A 17,851-nucleotide genomic window follows, 5' to 3' on the forward strand; every position below is an offset into this window, starting at 1 on the left:
CAGATAAAGAGCTTCACAGATAAGAAAAAGCTAAAGGAGTTCATCACCACCAAACCAGCATTATATGAAATGCTGAAAGGTATTCTTTAAGAAGAGGAAGAAGAAAAAGAAACTCTTACCATTTGCCACAGCATGGATGGAACTGGAGAGCGGATAAATACCACAGGATCTCACTCATTTGTGGAATATAATGAACAACATAAACTGATGAACAAGGACTGATCCAGAGACAGAGAGGCATTGATTGGACTGTCGGGCCTTGGAGGGAATGTAGGGGAGTGTGGGGGTAAAGGGGAAAGATCAACCAAAGGACTTATATGCAAGCATATAGGCCTAACCAATGGACACGGACAACGGGTGGGTGAGGACATGAGTGGGGGGGGGGTAGGGGGCAACGTGGGGATAAGGACACATATGTACTATCTTAATCAATAAAAAATATATTAAAAACATAATAATAAAATAAAATAAATAAAAATGACACTAATCTTTGCCATTTCCCATCACCTGCAATACTGATTTTCATTTCCTCTCATGGCCAAGGCAAAGAGTTTCAGAGCCTTTTCACTCACTGAAATAGTTCCCTCAGGCAAAGAAACGGATGTGAAGGTCCTGCCAATTACCAAATATGTCCATTAGTACTGTTCAGGGACCAGGGAAACGATCACTAAGTGGGTCAGCTTCCTCAGGAAACAGACTCTGAGGAGCATTCAAGGGGTTTGTTGAAGAGAGCTGCCTGCAATAACATCTGTGAGGAAATATGGGCAGCAGCATTGGGAAGCGAAAGAATTACGGTACAGCTGCAATGAAGACTTCAGTTTCCACAGGAGGCTCTGAAGCTGGGACAACCCTTCAGAGTTATACCAAATTGAGGCGGGGATGGGAGTGGAGGGAGGGAGCTTTAAACTCCTTCACTGACCATGAATTAAGTTCAATAGGCAAGGAGCAGCTCCTTAAGCTAAATGTCATTTCTGGGGAATGATTAGGTGTGAACCAACTGCAGGCAACACCCATGGCAAGTGGGGAAATAAATGCCACAGTCCTTAAGAGGGGACATTGGTGATTCATCATAACACCCACTACTGGGTTGACAGATTTAGAAATTTTTAAAAATATAAATAAAATTATTACCTGGCCTACCTATACTAAAGGGTTATTTATTGTTTATCTAAAATTCAAATTTAACTGAGCATTGTGTATTTTATCTAGTCACTGTATCCACTGCACTTGTACTAAAGGGTAAGTACAAGAAAGAATTTCAAGGGTATTAATACATTATTCCTTCTGTAATCTTATTCTTTAAATACTACTAGTTCCACAAGAAAGTGGGAGACCAAAATGAAAATTGGTTAACCTCAATAATTTTGGCTCTATTCGAGATTCTGAAGTGGTCCAACTATAGAGATTCCATGCTGCTAGCTACATTTTACCATCAGAAACAGAAGTATGCTTAGGAAGAATACTAGCAATACTAATGAGGGAGGATTGTGATAAAGACATAGCACTCAGTATACAGAAAGGGAAAGGACTGGAGCAAAGGCAGTAAGAACAAAAAGGAAGGGATGAGAGGAAACACCCTGAGATAGTTTCAAAGAATTTTCTGACTACATGATGTAGAAAAATAGGAAGTGAGCAGAATCTAGTAAAATTGCATGCTCTTGATTTTATGTAATGAGGAGAAGAGAGAAATGATACAAGATACATGTAAAACAAAAGAATAAATAGGTTTAGAAGGAGAAAATTATATATTTGACAAATCATTCATCAGAATGTATAATATGTATGAATACTCTAATACACACCAAACTGTTGATATTGGTCAGGTATTCATATTCCATTAAACATATTTCACCTGAGACTTTATAGATATTTTTAACCATCTGGAATTTCTACAAGCTGTACTAAAGATGTTAAATTATACCAGTAATTCTATTAGCTAAGTATATACACAGTTCTGAGAAACTGTAATTTTCAAAATTAAAATTTTAATTCAAAGGTTGGTTGCCACAGGGTGGGGGTTGGGAGAAATGGGAAGATATTGGCCAAAGGGTACAAACTTCTAGTTATAAAATGAGTATATTCTGGGGATCTATTATACTGCATGGTGACTGCAGTTAATACCACTGTATTACATACTTGAATGTTGCTAAAAGAGTAGATCTTAAATGTTTACCACACACAAAAAAAGGTAATTAGATAAAGGGATGGATGTGTTAACTAATCTTATTATGTTAATTATTTCTCAATAAATATGTGTATCAAATCACCATATAATACACATTAAATTTACACAGTTATATATCAATTATATCTCCATAAAATAAAAACAAATAAATAAAACTTTAATTGAAGGGAGATTTTATAAAATGTGATTGTTCTCAATAGCAATTCTGAAGTCTATTTCATTTAAAATAAATATTTATTGGTATGTTTCATCTACATTACTAAAGAAGCTCTTACAAAGTAGAGCTCTGGTCTTGTCCTTTAATTACACAAAGAGAGAAACTACCGCCACCATTACCCTCAGTAATGCTAACATTCTACCTGGCATTCTCCCACCTATATTACGCTGCCAGTTTATTTTTCCTAAACCATGCCATCCATTACACTGCCCCTGTGCTATTTTCTGATTCAGAGTAATTAGTCCAGGAAACACGAATATATTAATTCTTTGTATGCATTACAGCAGAATCCTCCATTGCATCCTCAAATGCCAGGATATTAATCTGCTTAGTATGGTTTGGGACCAGAAGAAATATTTAGAAAGTTAATATAAATAAGGTGTTGTCTATTTTTCTTCATAAGTCTAAAATGTAACATTATACTTCCATCCTATGATGTTAATCTGAATCACCAGTGAGCCACACTTATTCACTACTGGGATTAAAATACCCACCATAAGACATCTATAAACAGAACAAAATCTGGTTTATGAATTGTTTTGCCAATCAGAAATCTATTTTAATAAGCATCATATACTATCACCCATATTCCCTAACCATTCCCAATAAAAGAAAATGTATGTAATACATGTTCATATGATAATTAAAGTGACCTTATTAAATATTATTTTTGTATTATGTATTTTCTATCCAAACAAACCATTCAGTATTCTGCTGTAATTATTAATATATTAGAGGCCCAGCACATGAAATTCGTATGTGGGTATGGTCCTTAAGCCTGGCCTGTGATCAGGGCCATCTTCCCCAGCTGCCCAGAGCTGGCCCCACCCCCTGCCACCACCCACCCCCGGTTCCCCGTTCACCATCGGACAAACAGAGCCTGCTGGCCAGGGAAAGGGACCAAGAGGCGGTCAGTGTGCCTCATAGTGACTGGTCGAGCGGTCATTCTGGTCATTCTGCCATTAGGGTCAATTTGCATTATATAAGATTATTAACTGTTAACTTCCAATTATTCATGTGTGGATTATCCATCATAGTCTTTAAACCCAAGATGGCTAATTTTTTGGTTTACTAGGTATTCTTGTGTGCGTTTAGTAAAAATAAGTATAGCTTAAGACATAAGTAGAAAGATAAATCTGCTGCTGGAAAAAAAAAGTGATATAATACATTTCAAATCTAATAAATAATTATTTTATGATCCATAATACGTTTATGTTTTTCAATGTTTTGCTCCCTTCAATTTGTGCAATGAATATGGATAGCACAGCAAATCACTATGCATATCCTTAGGCACAGCCTTCCCAGACCTGGGTATTTTCTGGGCACCCAATCCAAATGTCAGGCACACAGTAGCTATAGCTGTTGAAAATTGTCTCTAAATATTTTATATTAATTCCCCTGTTATTTAATTGTTGCAGCTAAAGATAAAACCTACAAATAATGAATTTAATTGTAATTTATGTGGTTATATTATAATCACTAAGGGGAGTAAACGCTTATTTCTCAGCTGCAATGATTATTGGGAGCTACTTATGATTAGTTTTACTTAAGATTACCTGGGTTTCACTTTTTAACCAAAAGATAAAAAATACCAAATATCTTGTATCTCACTAGTAATAATTTCTGATTAAAAAGTAAAAATGAACTAGTAGTGTAGTAGACACATTAAATTGCAGAGTAATGACAACTGTTAATACTTATTGTCAGGTACTATTTTAGGTATTTTTCTCTTAATTCTTAAAAAAAAAAAACTTTAGAAAATACGTTCCATTATTATCCTTATTTTAACAGTGCCCAGAAGTTAACTGGCTGAAGGTTCTGTGGTAAATAAGGCAGAACTAACATTTAAAACCAGTACAATTTTGGTTTCAGAGTTACTACCAAGAATATATCACCTCCCTGTTGAAGTATTTGACCTTCTTCCTTATTGAAGAGAACACAAACAAATGGTGCCTCCAACCACTCTCTCTCCTAGATAGCTGAGTAAAACTGGAATGCCACATTGTCTTTTGTGGGAAACTGTTTATTGCCTTCACTATCTGATAAGCATAGACAGAGAACCCCCCCCTGCCCCCTGCCCCCAAGGCTGGGTGCCTTTGAAGCCCTAGCAAAGGCCGGAGCTAGGCGCCACCTCTGTTTGTCCAGACAGTGGTAGCTGAAACTACTCCCCCATTTATTATTATGTAAACCCTTGCTGATGGGCTAGTCCGCTTGTTACTAGGGGGTCACCTGCCTAAGGGCTATGCTATGGGTGCATCCCAGATCAATAAAAGCTTGGTGAGGCCTGAGCACCGAGGAAGTCCTTCGGGACTTGCCGCCTGGTCCCTCAATATTGCAAAATTATCTCGTGTCTTTTTCTCTCATTTCTTGTGCGGCTCCTCTTTCAGATACCGAACCCTACACCACGCGGTACGTGGAAGGAAACACTCAACAGTCTTTAACTCTATTCCAGTGATAGCCTACTCTGACAACTAGGCTGGGTTGGATGTCTCTCCTGTCCTATTCTTCCCTCTCACATACCACCACATTTACTAGTCTGACATCATTTTTTTCTTTTCATTCCCCAGTTGATTGTAACTCTTTGAAATAAGGAATATTAAAATATTGGAGCACAACACAGTGCCTGGAATATAGTAGAGGTTCAGTAAATGTCTGCCGAAGAATGTTCTTACATCTTCAGGTCTGCCTATGGGGGTTGCAGTTGCACCAGAACAATCACATCCACCGCCCCCTGTATTCTGATGTTGACTGTTGCAGCTCTCTACATTGTGACATATTTCCCATTCTCTTTGAAACAAACATAAGGACAGCTATCCCAAGCGGGGAAAATGTCTTACCTTCTAAATCTTCTTTCTCGAAGTGTGTTTTGAGAATAGAGCGAGTTCCACCCCTATCCACAACTGCCTCTTCATCATTTCTCTGTAGAATGGGAAAAAGGAAGACTAAATGGGAAATACATATATTTTCTTACTTTCAGAAAATAAAAGTTTTTCAGAGATAAGACTATTATTTGTTTACAAAATATGTCTGTTAAAGAAATAATAATTGAAATTGATAAAGGTATTTTTAAAGTTATAAGCTCTAAGTATCTTCCTTTTTGTTTCCAACATTTTAATTAAATTTATTGCAGTGACATTGATTAATAAAATTATATAGGTTTCAACTGTACAATTCTATGATACATTTCTCTATATTTTGCTTTGAGTGTTTGCCACCCAAAGTCAAATTTCCTTCTGTTACCATATATTTGCCCACCCTCCCCCACCCCCATTAGCCCTTACTAGCCTCTCTACCCCCCTTTCCTCTGGTAACCACTATAGTTTTGTCTGTGTCTATGAAATACTGCCATTGTGACAGCATGGATGGATCTTGAGAATATCATGCTAAGCAAAACAAGTGAGAAAAAGTTAAAAAAAAAACAAAAAACATGATTTCACTCATATGTGGGATTTAAAACTGAAAGCAACAAATGAACAAACAAGAAAATTAAGCAAGCACTCATAGACAGACAACAGAAAATAAACTTGTAATATGATCTAATATTTTAGAGTTTTAATTTAGTAGTTAAACCTATTTGTATATGACTATTTTATTTGATTACCAAGTGTTAATTTAAGGAGAAGGATAAAGTTAATTTGGCCACATATTTAGAGATGAAATAGCATTTGATTTTTCCATGAAATTGAAGACAAACATTCCAGTTGGCATCATTTGTTAGTGATATAAAAAATGGAAAATAAACAGTTATCTTGTTGATTTAGTAACATGCATTTCTATCTCTGATAAAGAATTCTTGTTAACAAGATGACATTTTGAACTGCACATGGAAAATATAAAAATCATTAGCATTAACACCACTCATGCTATGGTAGAGTGACATAATTCCATTGCCATTAAAAATGGGGTTGGAGGGGTCTAATCCCTTGAAAGCAATTAGTAGCAATTATTAGGTAAACTACAACTCTAATTATTTTGTTTTAGTATAATGCATTTTATTCAAACTAAACTGTAAAGTACAGTCATGTGAATTAAACTTTCATTTGGTTTATTTTTTAAAAAACTTATTTAGAATGGCTGGGCAAAAGTTCTAGCATATGCATATTGTACATATTCAAAACAATACGCCCACTGATTTGGTTCTCAATAAAATAATGAGGAGAAGGGTGAAAATAGTTCATTTTGACCATGCAGAAATACACAAAATACAAAATACTAAAGGAAAATGCAGATTCCTTCCAATGTTTATATGATTGGTAACACCTATCTATTTCTAAGCCTATCATTGTATATAGTAGAAGGGCATGTTTGAAACCCTGTAGACCTTTGTCTTTCTGAAAATGTGAACTGAGACAGGTCAGGGTGAAGTGTTTGAAATCAGAGTTAGTGAAACCTACACTATAAACGAGAGAAAAATGAAAATAAAGATACAATTCAGAACCCATTGCTCTTCTGCTTGGCAAAATTTTAAAAATCTGTTGGTTTGAGCAATAATAGCAATAGAAAAAACTAAAGATGGTATTTATATAATATTCCTAAACCAAACAAATGCACGTTTCAGCCTACTTAGAATCTATTCTTGATATATTTACAAATAGAACTTATCATCTGTGTGAGATATATTCAAATATATGTCACATTGGAATGCATCTCTGACCTCTGGAGTGTTGTTAAGATAAATGCCAAAAGCTAATTATGGATCCATGTTCAAAGGTCAGACGGAAGACTATTCCACTATATTTTACAATGGTGGTCTCTTAAAACAATTACAAAATGGAAAGCTTTATAAAGAATATAATAAGATGTTTTTTCCCAGTACAACTTTGATTTCAAGACCTGAATCGTTTTTAACTGATTATATAAAATACGTATACTATTCATATACAAAAGATATTCTATTGATTAGCTAATGTAAAAATACTGAGATAAAATGAAATTTTGAAGCAGAGCAGAAGGCGATCTAAATAAGAAATGGTAATTCTTTAATTACTATAAAATTGTACGCAGAAATGATCTGTTTTAATATTTCTTTTAAATAACAAGAACTAGAAGCTAGAATATGAATGTAACTCAATGTAAGTGACTCATTTTTGGTTTCCTATACATTGTTCCCTTTAAATACTCTCGATGTCTCATAGATACATCAAATGAATGATCTTTTAGGCTAAAAATTCTCTACACAAATTGATACTGATATACAGACTGAGATTCATCCATTTTGTTTATAGTTCCCAAGGTCATTTCAATATTATTCAAAACTTTTTAATAGGGTATTTCCCTTCCTCCATATTACCAGGTAAACATGGGGTGTGATGACAGGAATGAAGAGGGCATACATCACTGGGTGTCAGTCTATGTTGTAATCGCAATACACCAGTAAAATAAATTATTATTTCATTTTGTACTGTTAATCTCTTTAGATTTGTTGAAATCAAACACATTAGTATAGCCTAATTCCTATGTATCTTTATTCATTTAGGAACAAATTTTAGCACTGTACAGCGAGAGACACATAAATGTGTTGTATTACCTCTCAATACAATTACCTTTGCTACACTATTAGGTAAATATTTATTAAGATGATTGATTTCAGTAAACAGGATAAAACAATCTTTAAAATTTTTTGGACATTACCCATTGTGATATATAGTTCAACACAATCACATACTTACATATATGTAACCAAAACAAAAATTTCACAAATGAACACTTACTCTTACTATACACAGTGTGTCCTGATATTTTCTATTGTAGGATATTCTATTTCATTTAAAAATACCAGTCATTATTTATTAAATCTATTTCAGGACTTAAAAATTAATTGTAGCCTGCAATTTGAGAATCACTGGTAGAGACTATGGCTCTGAGACTGAGAAACAGTAACTAACTCACACAGAAATCACTTCTTAATCCATTTATGTAAGCCTCTAACCAATAATAATAATAATACTTTACTCTGCAAATCAATATTTTTCAATTTCTGAAGTTTCTGCCATGCTAAGTTTAAGGGCATATTATTGTAATGGCATAGACCACACATCTTTTCCTGATCTATTTTGACTTAGTTTTCCATCTCTCCCATATAGCATTATATACTATCCTTTACATAGCATTATATACTATCCTTTATATAGCATAATATACTATCCTTTATATAGCATAATATACTATCCTTTATATAGCATAATATACTATCCTTTCTAGTTAAACCCTGCTTATGACTAAATTTAATTTATATTCAGCCATTTTAAAAGACACATTCTATGTAATTGGCATAACCCAAATGTATTCTATAATTTTCTAAAATAGGATTACTTCTAAACATTAAGACATTGTTCTATTGAACTTCAATGTTTATAAATGTAAATTAGAAATATGTATTCTCCAAAAAAGATTTTAAAGGAAAGAGTTTTGTTATTGTTATTGTTATTTTAACTGGACAATTATAAACTAGAGGCCTGGTGCATGAAATTCGTGCACGGGGGGGGGGGGGGGTATCCCTCAGCCCAGCCTGTACTTCTCCAATCTGGGACCCCTCAGAGGATGTCCGACTGCCAGTTTCGGCCCCATCTCAACCACTCGCCTGCCTGCCAGCCTGATCACCTCTTAACCACTCCCCTGCCAGCCTGATCGAAACCTAACTGCTCCCCTGCCAGCCTGATCACCCCAACTGCCCTCCCCTGCCAGCCCGCTCACCCCTAACTACCCTCCCCTGCTGGCCTGATCACCCCTAACTGCCCTCCCCTGCAGGCCTGGTCGCCCCTAACTGCCCTCCCCTGCCGGCCATTTTGTGGCTGTGGGTGTCATCATCTTTGAGGGTGTGGCAGTCAATTAGCATATTCCCTCCTTATTGGCTGTGAGCTCCACCATCTTGAGGGCAGGGCAGTAAATTAGCATATTCCCTCTTTATTAGATAAGATAGCAGAAAAAAAAAACGCTTTCTACTCAACTCTCACATTTGAAGTGACCTTGAACCAGTCCACCCTCTCTTAAAAGAGCAATTAATATGGGCCTGCACATTTAAGTGTTAAAATCTTCAGAAAAACGTAACAATTTATTTTAGGATTGTTTGTAAATATCATTAAGTTCTCTGTGAATTCATATAAAAATGCATTTTTCTGACTTATCAGAACTCTTGAGCATAGTCTTCAACGAAATAAATTTTTCTAGTTTTATAATCCAGAATCTAACAGCAATCCCATGAGCAGGAAGATTAACTTTTTCATGTCCTTTTGATAAGTCTTATCTCATTTGAGAATGGATTAATAGAGAAGAAAGCAGTTTGTTTTCAATTCAGAATTTTCTTCCCTAAAAGTATTTGTCGTAACAATTTTTAAAGCAACCACTTTTTCTGCCTTTTTGTTAGATACTGGGTATTAGAAAATATGATGTGCTATATATTCTCCACTAGCCATAACAGATTCACTTTCCACTCTTATCTATGCTCTATCTTTATGGATTGCATCATCAGGCCCCGTTGCTTCTACCTTCCAACTGAGTTCAGCCAATGAGAGATAATGACATAAGTCTAGAGTAGCAGAAATACATAGACAAATGTATTTTATAAGCATGACCTGAGAGCTAGTTTTAAAAGTGTTTATTATTTACAAAGCCTCCAAACTTGTCAGTTCTCATTAATGTTAAAATATTTCACAGAAAACTAAGGTATTCATTTAACTAATGTTAAAACATGTATTTTCTACACATAACATTTCACCACATTATTTACATACTATGCTTTAATACAATGTGTTGTTACTATCTATTTCATTAACTAAGATACAGAATTTTAACTTTTTGGTTTACCCATTCATCCCATTACCTTTTATTTTCAATTATAAAATTAAGAAACTGATATTAACTCGTAGATTTGATGTTAATATTTAACATATGAATCCATTATTTAATCTACAGAAGTTACCTTTTTGTCATTACCAAATAAATGCAGGATTTTTACTTCTTGGTTTTCTTGGCCATATACTCATTACCTTTTATTTTTAATTATGAAATTAAGAAAATTGAGCATTAACATTTAGTTTCAATGTTAATATACTACGTGTGCATCCATATTTATTCTAGAGGCATTCCTCATTTTTACCATGTAAACAAAAGTATTATACCAATATAAAAGGTTATGCTTTAACCTCTAATTATATTAGACTGTATTACATAGGATATTAGATATGAAAGTATCAGTTCAGGGATTAGCTTATCATAGGAGCTCAAGAAAATACTAGCTGACCTAAAATCTAAGCATAAGTCAAGCACAACTTTGAATTTCACTTAGTATGTTATATTTTCAAAAAAAAAAAATGAACCCATCTATTTTTACTAGCACATTACTTTGAAATTAGGTGTTTAAAATCTGGTATCTACACTAAATATAGATTATACCACTCCAGTAATACAACTTAAATCTATCATATATACTATAGTAATTCAATCACATAAAATATATCTATTCTAAAGTAGCACAATAAGCCACTCTGTCTCCTTTCCTATGTATTTTTAATAAAAGCAGTTGAGTTCCTTTCTAAAGTATCTAATTGGGGAGGTGGCAATTAGATTTCATTTACTTAAGCAAAGTGAATGTGTTATTTCATTTTTACACATATAAGAAAAAATAGAACTGAGAATAAGGTTTGGAGAGCAAAACCCTCTGTCATAGGAATAGAACTAAGAAGGCATTATAAATCATCATGTAAAAACTTCAAGATTTTTTTTAATCTCATTTACTTGGAAAACTCTACCCAGGCAAGCTTTAAAGACCAGCCAGAGTAAAGAGATCAACCAAAGGACTTGTATGCATGCATATGAGCATAACCAATGGACACAGACCGGGGCGGGGCGGGGAGGGGTGAGAGCATGTGCTGGAGGAGGAGGGCAGTCGGGGAGAGGTCAATGGGGGGAAAAGGAGACTTATGTAATACTTTAAACAATAAAGAATTTAAATTTAAAAAAAGAAAAAGACCAGCCAGGGAATACACAGGTCAGTGAAGTTCATTGGTTGACATGAAATACTCCAGAGTCAAGTTCAGGATTGAAAGGCTCAGGGGTGAAAGTCTTCCAATGCTAAGCTAATTCTGACTCAGAATTAACGTCATCACAACATACAGTATTGCACTTATTACTGTCACTGTGACCTAAAGAATATGTTCTCTCCTAGAAAGCTTCACATCTGATGGTTAAGGATTAAAAGTGTTTTGAGAAATCAGGAACAGTTTTAATTAGCCAAAAGTATTTCAAAGGGTTGTGATACCTCACAATTGAGTTCCTGTCTTGTTTGCCCACCTGATCCTCTAGATATGTTTTGAATTCTGGACTTGATTCTTATCTTGTTCTTAAAAATCCTTCTAGAGTCTCAGTTCTGCCAATTTACCAAATTTTATACCCTGAAAATGGTGTTAACTGCTGCTACATTTCCTTACTTCTGCATCACGCTGTCTTTAGCCTCTTCATGTTGCTTACTCTTAAGTGCCCTACAAGTCTCCATCTGTCTTATGATAGGCCTTCTTCTTTTATCCTGCTATGTCCTTTCTTCCGTAAGCATCTGCTGCATCCCCATGAGCTTGTTTGATGTTCAAGTACAAGTTTTACAGATATGACCTACCCTTCTGCTGCTGATGCTCCCTTTTAGGAGGTCAACAAAAGTCATGTTGGGTAAATGCTGAGAGGTATGTGGAGCTGCATAGTACCTGGATTGAAATTTTGTTTCACTTTATTTAAGAATCTTCTGTAATTTCTCTGTATCTTGAGTGACTTATTAAAAGATATAAAGTGCTTGAGTCTGCCAAGCATGTAGTATGTTCTCCATAAATAATATTTATATTATTATTTCTACTATGGGAGCTACAAATTCAGTAAGGCATGATTCTTTCCCACAAAGCGCTTACAGACCTCATGTTAAGTACAACGCATAATGATACACATAATTCTTAAAATTAAATACTTCGTGGATAGGTAAAACAGTAGACTGAAAAAATATATAAGAATTAGAAAACTGGAGAAAAGATCTGAAAAAGTTACACAGAATATAAAACAATGATAATATGAAAATATGCTAATTTTTTTAAATGGAGGATAATATGTTAAAGTCTAACATATAACTAATTGGAAGTTCTAGTAGTTAAGAATAGAGAAAATAAGAAGGAGCACTGATTGAAAATAATAGGTGAAAATGATAGACAACATGAATCCCTGGATTCAGTAATCACAATGAATCACAAACAGGAAAATTAAAATATAATTCACACCTACACCTATCATGTGAAACTATAGAATGACACATTTTCAAAACAGCAAAGACAAAAAGGATCACCTACAAAGTAATGATAAATTAATCAAAATAGAAGCTAGAAGAGAGTAAAATACTAACTTCAGTATACTAAAAAAAAATGTTAATACCCAGCTAAGCTAATATTCTCGAAAGACACTTAAGAAAAACAGAAACTGAGTCAATTTATTACCACGAATCCTTTCTAACAGAATTTCTAAGTATATACTTCAGGAAGAAATAAAATTATTCCATAAAGGATGTCTGAGATGCTAGATGAAATCCTGAGCCAAGAAACTAAAAGACATAAACAAATATGATAAAAATACATTTAGAAATCAACTTCATGACCTCTACGATCCTTTCTAGTTGAACAATACTTGAATTTTTTTATATTAAGCTATTTCCACATCAGTATAACAATCACTTTTTATCTCTATGTAAATACCTATCTGTGCTTTAGCCTAAGATGATAATATTTGTAATCTTCTCATATAGCAATACCCTTCCCCTTTCCTGCCAACCAAAACCCTGATGTTTTTATTGACATATTGTAAACTTGTAGAAGTCATTAGTATCAATTATAGAAAGGGAATACAGATATACATACACATTTTTAAATAAAATTAGCAATGTTTACCTATTGCATCATGAATAAAGACTTGTTCTTTACAACTTTGTCAGAATCTAAAAACTTATAGTACACAAGTATTTAGCCTTCTCAGCATAAATTGGGACAGTCCTGAGTTGGCCTACATACACAGTAGTCAATTAATCAAATTATTTAAACAAATAATACCCTAGTGTCTGCAGTTTAATGATTTATAGGTGATTTGGACTTGAATATTCAATAATTTGCAAACTGGAAATGGAAAGAAGATTCCTAATATAAGAAAGCCAACAAAGCAAGTCAGAGTGGAATTAATTAAATAATATTTGTAAGGTATTATGGCTTGAATAAATAAGAAAATTTCAAAATATTTTTAGATAACTAAAATGGTACTGAGGAATAAGATAAATAAAACATTATAAGATGAACTTCAATGATAAGAAAAGCAGAGAAAAGAAGTAATTTTAAAAGTAAATTTCAGTGATATTTTTCCTTTAACCTCAGTGATTGTGGATAAGGGATAAGTTTTATCATATCATTAATAAAATGGTAGAAATCTTAGGCACACAGTTTACTAAAAATTTGACTTTTATTACATTTAATAGCCACTTTAAGCAAAGTGATTTTCCTAATTATACAAATACCAAAACCATGGGAGAGGAAATAGGGAAAGGCTGCTTTATTTATTTGCCATTTTAGAGCTAATAAAGAATAAAAACAAAAAACTTGTGCTCTTAAATTCCCTAATTATCTAAAACTTCAAGGAGCATAAAGAAAATAAAAATACCCTAAACATGAAAAAAATGAAATTAGATTTGAAATGGGAAGCAATGAGAGAGCACTATGGGGAATCAAAAGAGATTAAACTGAAGAAAGGCATCTACACTAATAAAAGAGAAAGATGAAAATTGACCATACATTCACGACACCCACCAGCCAATCAGGAGTGAGTATGCAAATTAACCCAACAAAGAAGGAGGGTTAATTTGCATATGCAGGCACTGAGCGGCTGGGGGTGGGGCAGGATGCTTGCGTCGTCACCATGGTGACAACGCAGGCATGCCGCACCACCCCAGCTGCTCCAGGCCTCTGGGCAGCATGGGAAGGCAGAAAGGAGGCTCTGGACAGAGCGAAGGCAGTGACAGCAGCTAGGGGAAGGAAGGCCCATTCTTGCACAAATCTTCATGCATCGGGCCTCTAGTTTGTAATAAAATAAAGCTGCTCTTTATTTTCATCAAAGTCACTGATGGCTTGATCAAACAAGTAAACTAAAACACAATTTTAATTCATAATAGCATGTATTAAATCACTAGAAATGTTTATACACACTTTGAATAATTATAAAAGCAGTGTTTATTAAAATACATTTAATTTTTAAAATTGAGCTATCAGCTGTTAAGGTGTGTATATTTTGGGGGGACACCATATATATGTATCATATCTTCTTTATCCGATCATCTATTGAAGGACACTGGTTATTTCCATGTCTTGGCCACTGTGAGTAATGCTATTATGAACATAGGGGTGCATAAATCTTTGTGAATAAATGTTTTTGAGTTTTTTAGGTAGAAATCCTTAAGAGAAATTGCTTTTATATGATAACTCTATTCTTAGTTTTTTAGGAACTGCCATACTCTTTTCCATAGTGATTGTACCTGTTTACATTTCCATGAGTAGTGAATGAGGGTTCCTTTTTCTCCACAACCTCTCCAACACTTGTTAATAATAGCCATTCTAACAGGTGTGAAGTGGTGTCTCATTGTAGTTTTGATTTGCACTTCCCTAATAGCTAGTGAAGTTGGACATCTTTTCATATATCTGATGGCCATTTGTATGTCTTCTTGGGAGAGGTATCTGTTCAGGTCCTTAGTCCATTTTTTAATTGGATTGTTTGGTGTTGAGTTGTATGAGTTCTTTATATAGTTTGGATATTAACCCCTTGTCAGAGCTGTTTTGTGCAAATATCATCTCCCATTCAGTTGGTTGCCTTTTTGTTTTATTGTTGGTTTCTTTTGCTGTGCAGAAACTTTTTAGTTTTATATAGTTCCATTCATTTATTTTTGCCTTCCCTTGGGATCAAATTCATAAAATGTTCCCTAATACCAAGCTCCATAAGTTTATTACCTATACATTCTTCTATGTACTTTACTGTTTCAGATCTTATATTTAGTTAATTGATTCATTTTGAATTCATCACAAATGGTAATCTAACTTATTCTTTTGAGTGTGGCTTTCCAATGCTCCCATCACCATTTATTGATGAGGCATTCTTTTCTCCATTGTATGTTTTTGGCTCCTTTGTCAAAAAAGTATTTGCTCATACAGCTGTGCTTTTATTTCTGGGCTCTTAATTCTGTTCCATTGGTCTGTGTGTCTGTTTTTCTGCCAATGCCATGCTGTTTTGATTATCATAGCTCTGTAGTATAATTTAAAGTCAAGTAGTGTGATACTTTGCTTTCTTCTTTTATCTCAGGATTGCTTTGGCTCTTGGGGTTTTTTGTGGTTCCATAATTTTTTTGTTATACTTCCTTAAAAAAATGACATTGGGACTTTGATGTATTGAATCTATATATTGCTTTGGGTAATATAGCCATTTTAACTATTTTGTTTATTCCAATCCATGAACATGGAATATCTTTCCATTTCATTGTGTGTTTTTTCCAACTCTTTTAATAATGCTATAATTGCAGTAAAAATAACAAGTAATATTCATTGTAAAGTTTACAATGTGACAAAGTATTAGAACTTTACATACATTTACTCATTAAAAATATTTAAAACATGTTAGTATTCTGAGACCTAAAGAGAATAAGATACTTTCCCAGAAATCTTCAGCTACTACGAAGTAGAGACTGAGTTTGAACCAAGGTCGATACTCTTAGCCAATATGCTACACTACAAAGATATTATATTAGTTAAGCATAAAATCTAAAATTCCTTAATATAACTTTAAAACACTTCAGAGTCTGGTTCAAGTCTATTTATACACTTCAACTAAGATGAAGTCCTAATGATTACCTAAGTGACCTAGGCCATATTTTTCCATGAACATTTCATACTCATTCCCCATTTTATTATTCAACAAAAAAAAAATGTACTTATTAAGTAATTACCACGTGCCAGGCATTGTATTAGTGCTGGCTATAAAGAAATAAAAAATACTGCATTTGCCATTAAACCATTTACAGTCCAAACAGGAAAATCAATGTCTACAATACAGTATTCATTGCACTTCAATTAAGGTAAATAGTGGAACCCAGAAAAACAAAAGGAAAAAAACACCTAATTCACTCTGTAGGGAAGAAGGAATGTTTCATAATGAGGTGACGTTTAATTTATTTAATCTAAATAAACCTTGAGGCATACGAAAGAGTTAGGCAAGCAAAAACCAGGAGAAATGAGGGGCCAAAAGCATTAAAAGCAGAGAAGACCACATTTTTAAAAGTTTGAGCCTGTCTCTTTCTAACTAGTGGAACTTAAACTAAGTTTAACTAAAGATGGTTGTTTAAATGTCACTTCCTCATTCCTCAAAAAAGTAAAAATATAACTACCATATGATCTAAAAATCCTGCTTCTGGGTATATATCCAAAAGAAATAAAATCACTATCTCAAAGAGATATCTGCATGCCATGTCCATTGCCACATAATTTACAATATCCAAGATATAGAAACAACCAAAGTCTGTCAGTAGATAAATAGATAAAATTAACACAATGGAATATTATTCACCATGCATAAGAAAGAAATACTGCCTTTTGCAAAACATAGATAAACATTGAAGGCATTTTGCTAAGTAAAATAAGTCAAAAAAAGAAACAAATATTGTATGTTCTTAACTCTGAGAATTATTGCGAAGGTAATGGGGAATTTAAGCAGTGAAATGTCTGTTTCTGGCTTCAATTTCAGAAACCATACTCTGGCAGCTGAATGGGGGGGGGGGGGGGGGGAGGGGCTTAGGGAGTAAGTGATAGGAAGAAAAAAAAATACTAATTAAGAAATTAGTCCAAGAGAAAAATGAATGTGAACTCATACTGAGGTCAAGACAATGGGGAAAGAAGGTGTAAATTTTAGACTCCTTAGGAGAAACTTGATGAGTAATTGGATTTAAGATTGGGATAAAGTGGTTGAAAATGATTATGAGGTCATCATGCCAGGAAAGATAAAGAACTTTTGAAGAGAAAATAATAAGTTTAATTTTGGCAAGTTTGAGATATTTATAAGATAAATGAGTAGAGATGTATATCACGATGCAATGTCTGAAACACTAAACAGAGGTTAAAATGTACAATGGTGCAATAAATTCGGAATTCATCACCATGGAAAGCAGCAGTTCTCCATCTGGCTGCCCATCAGATTCACTGGGAAAGCTTTTTATAAATATAGAAGCCTAGGTTTTATTTTCATAGACTTTTTCGTACTTCAAAGATAAGCTTTGAGCATCAATGTTTTTAAAAAGCTAAATGTGTGACTCTGATGCATAATTACAACTAAGAATCGCTGGTGGGTAATTTGACTCATGACTATAGATTGGATTCATGGTTTTCAAACATTATGTTGCACCAGTTAGG

The 17,851-nt window shown here is 34.0% G+C and overlaps 1 protein-coding gene across 1 annotated transcript in view; it reads right to left on the reverse strand.

The window, feature by feature from the left end:
• Positions 1-17,851, reverse strand: part of SLC4A10 (solute carrier family 4 member 10) — a 239,894-nt gene that overhangs the window by 150,085 nt on the left and 71,958 nt on the right. The window contains exon 2 of the mRNA XM_081095919.1: positions 5,240-5,321. Coding sequence (XP_080952045.1) covers positions 5,240-5,321 — 82 coding nt within the window. The remainder of the gene's footprint in view (positions 1-5,239; positions 5,322-17,851) is intronic.

The sequence above is a fragment of the Myotis nattereri genome (genome assembly GCF_964212035.1).
Source record: "Myotis nattereri genome assembly, chromosome: 7".
Taxonomy (NCBI): Eukaryota; Metazoa; Chordata; class Mammalia; order Chiroptera; family Vespertilionidae; genus Myotis; species Myotis nattereri.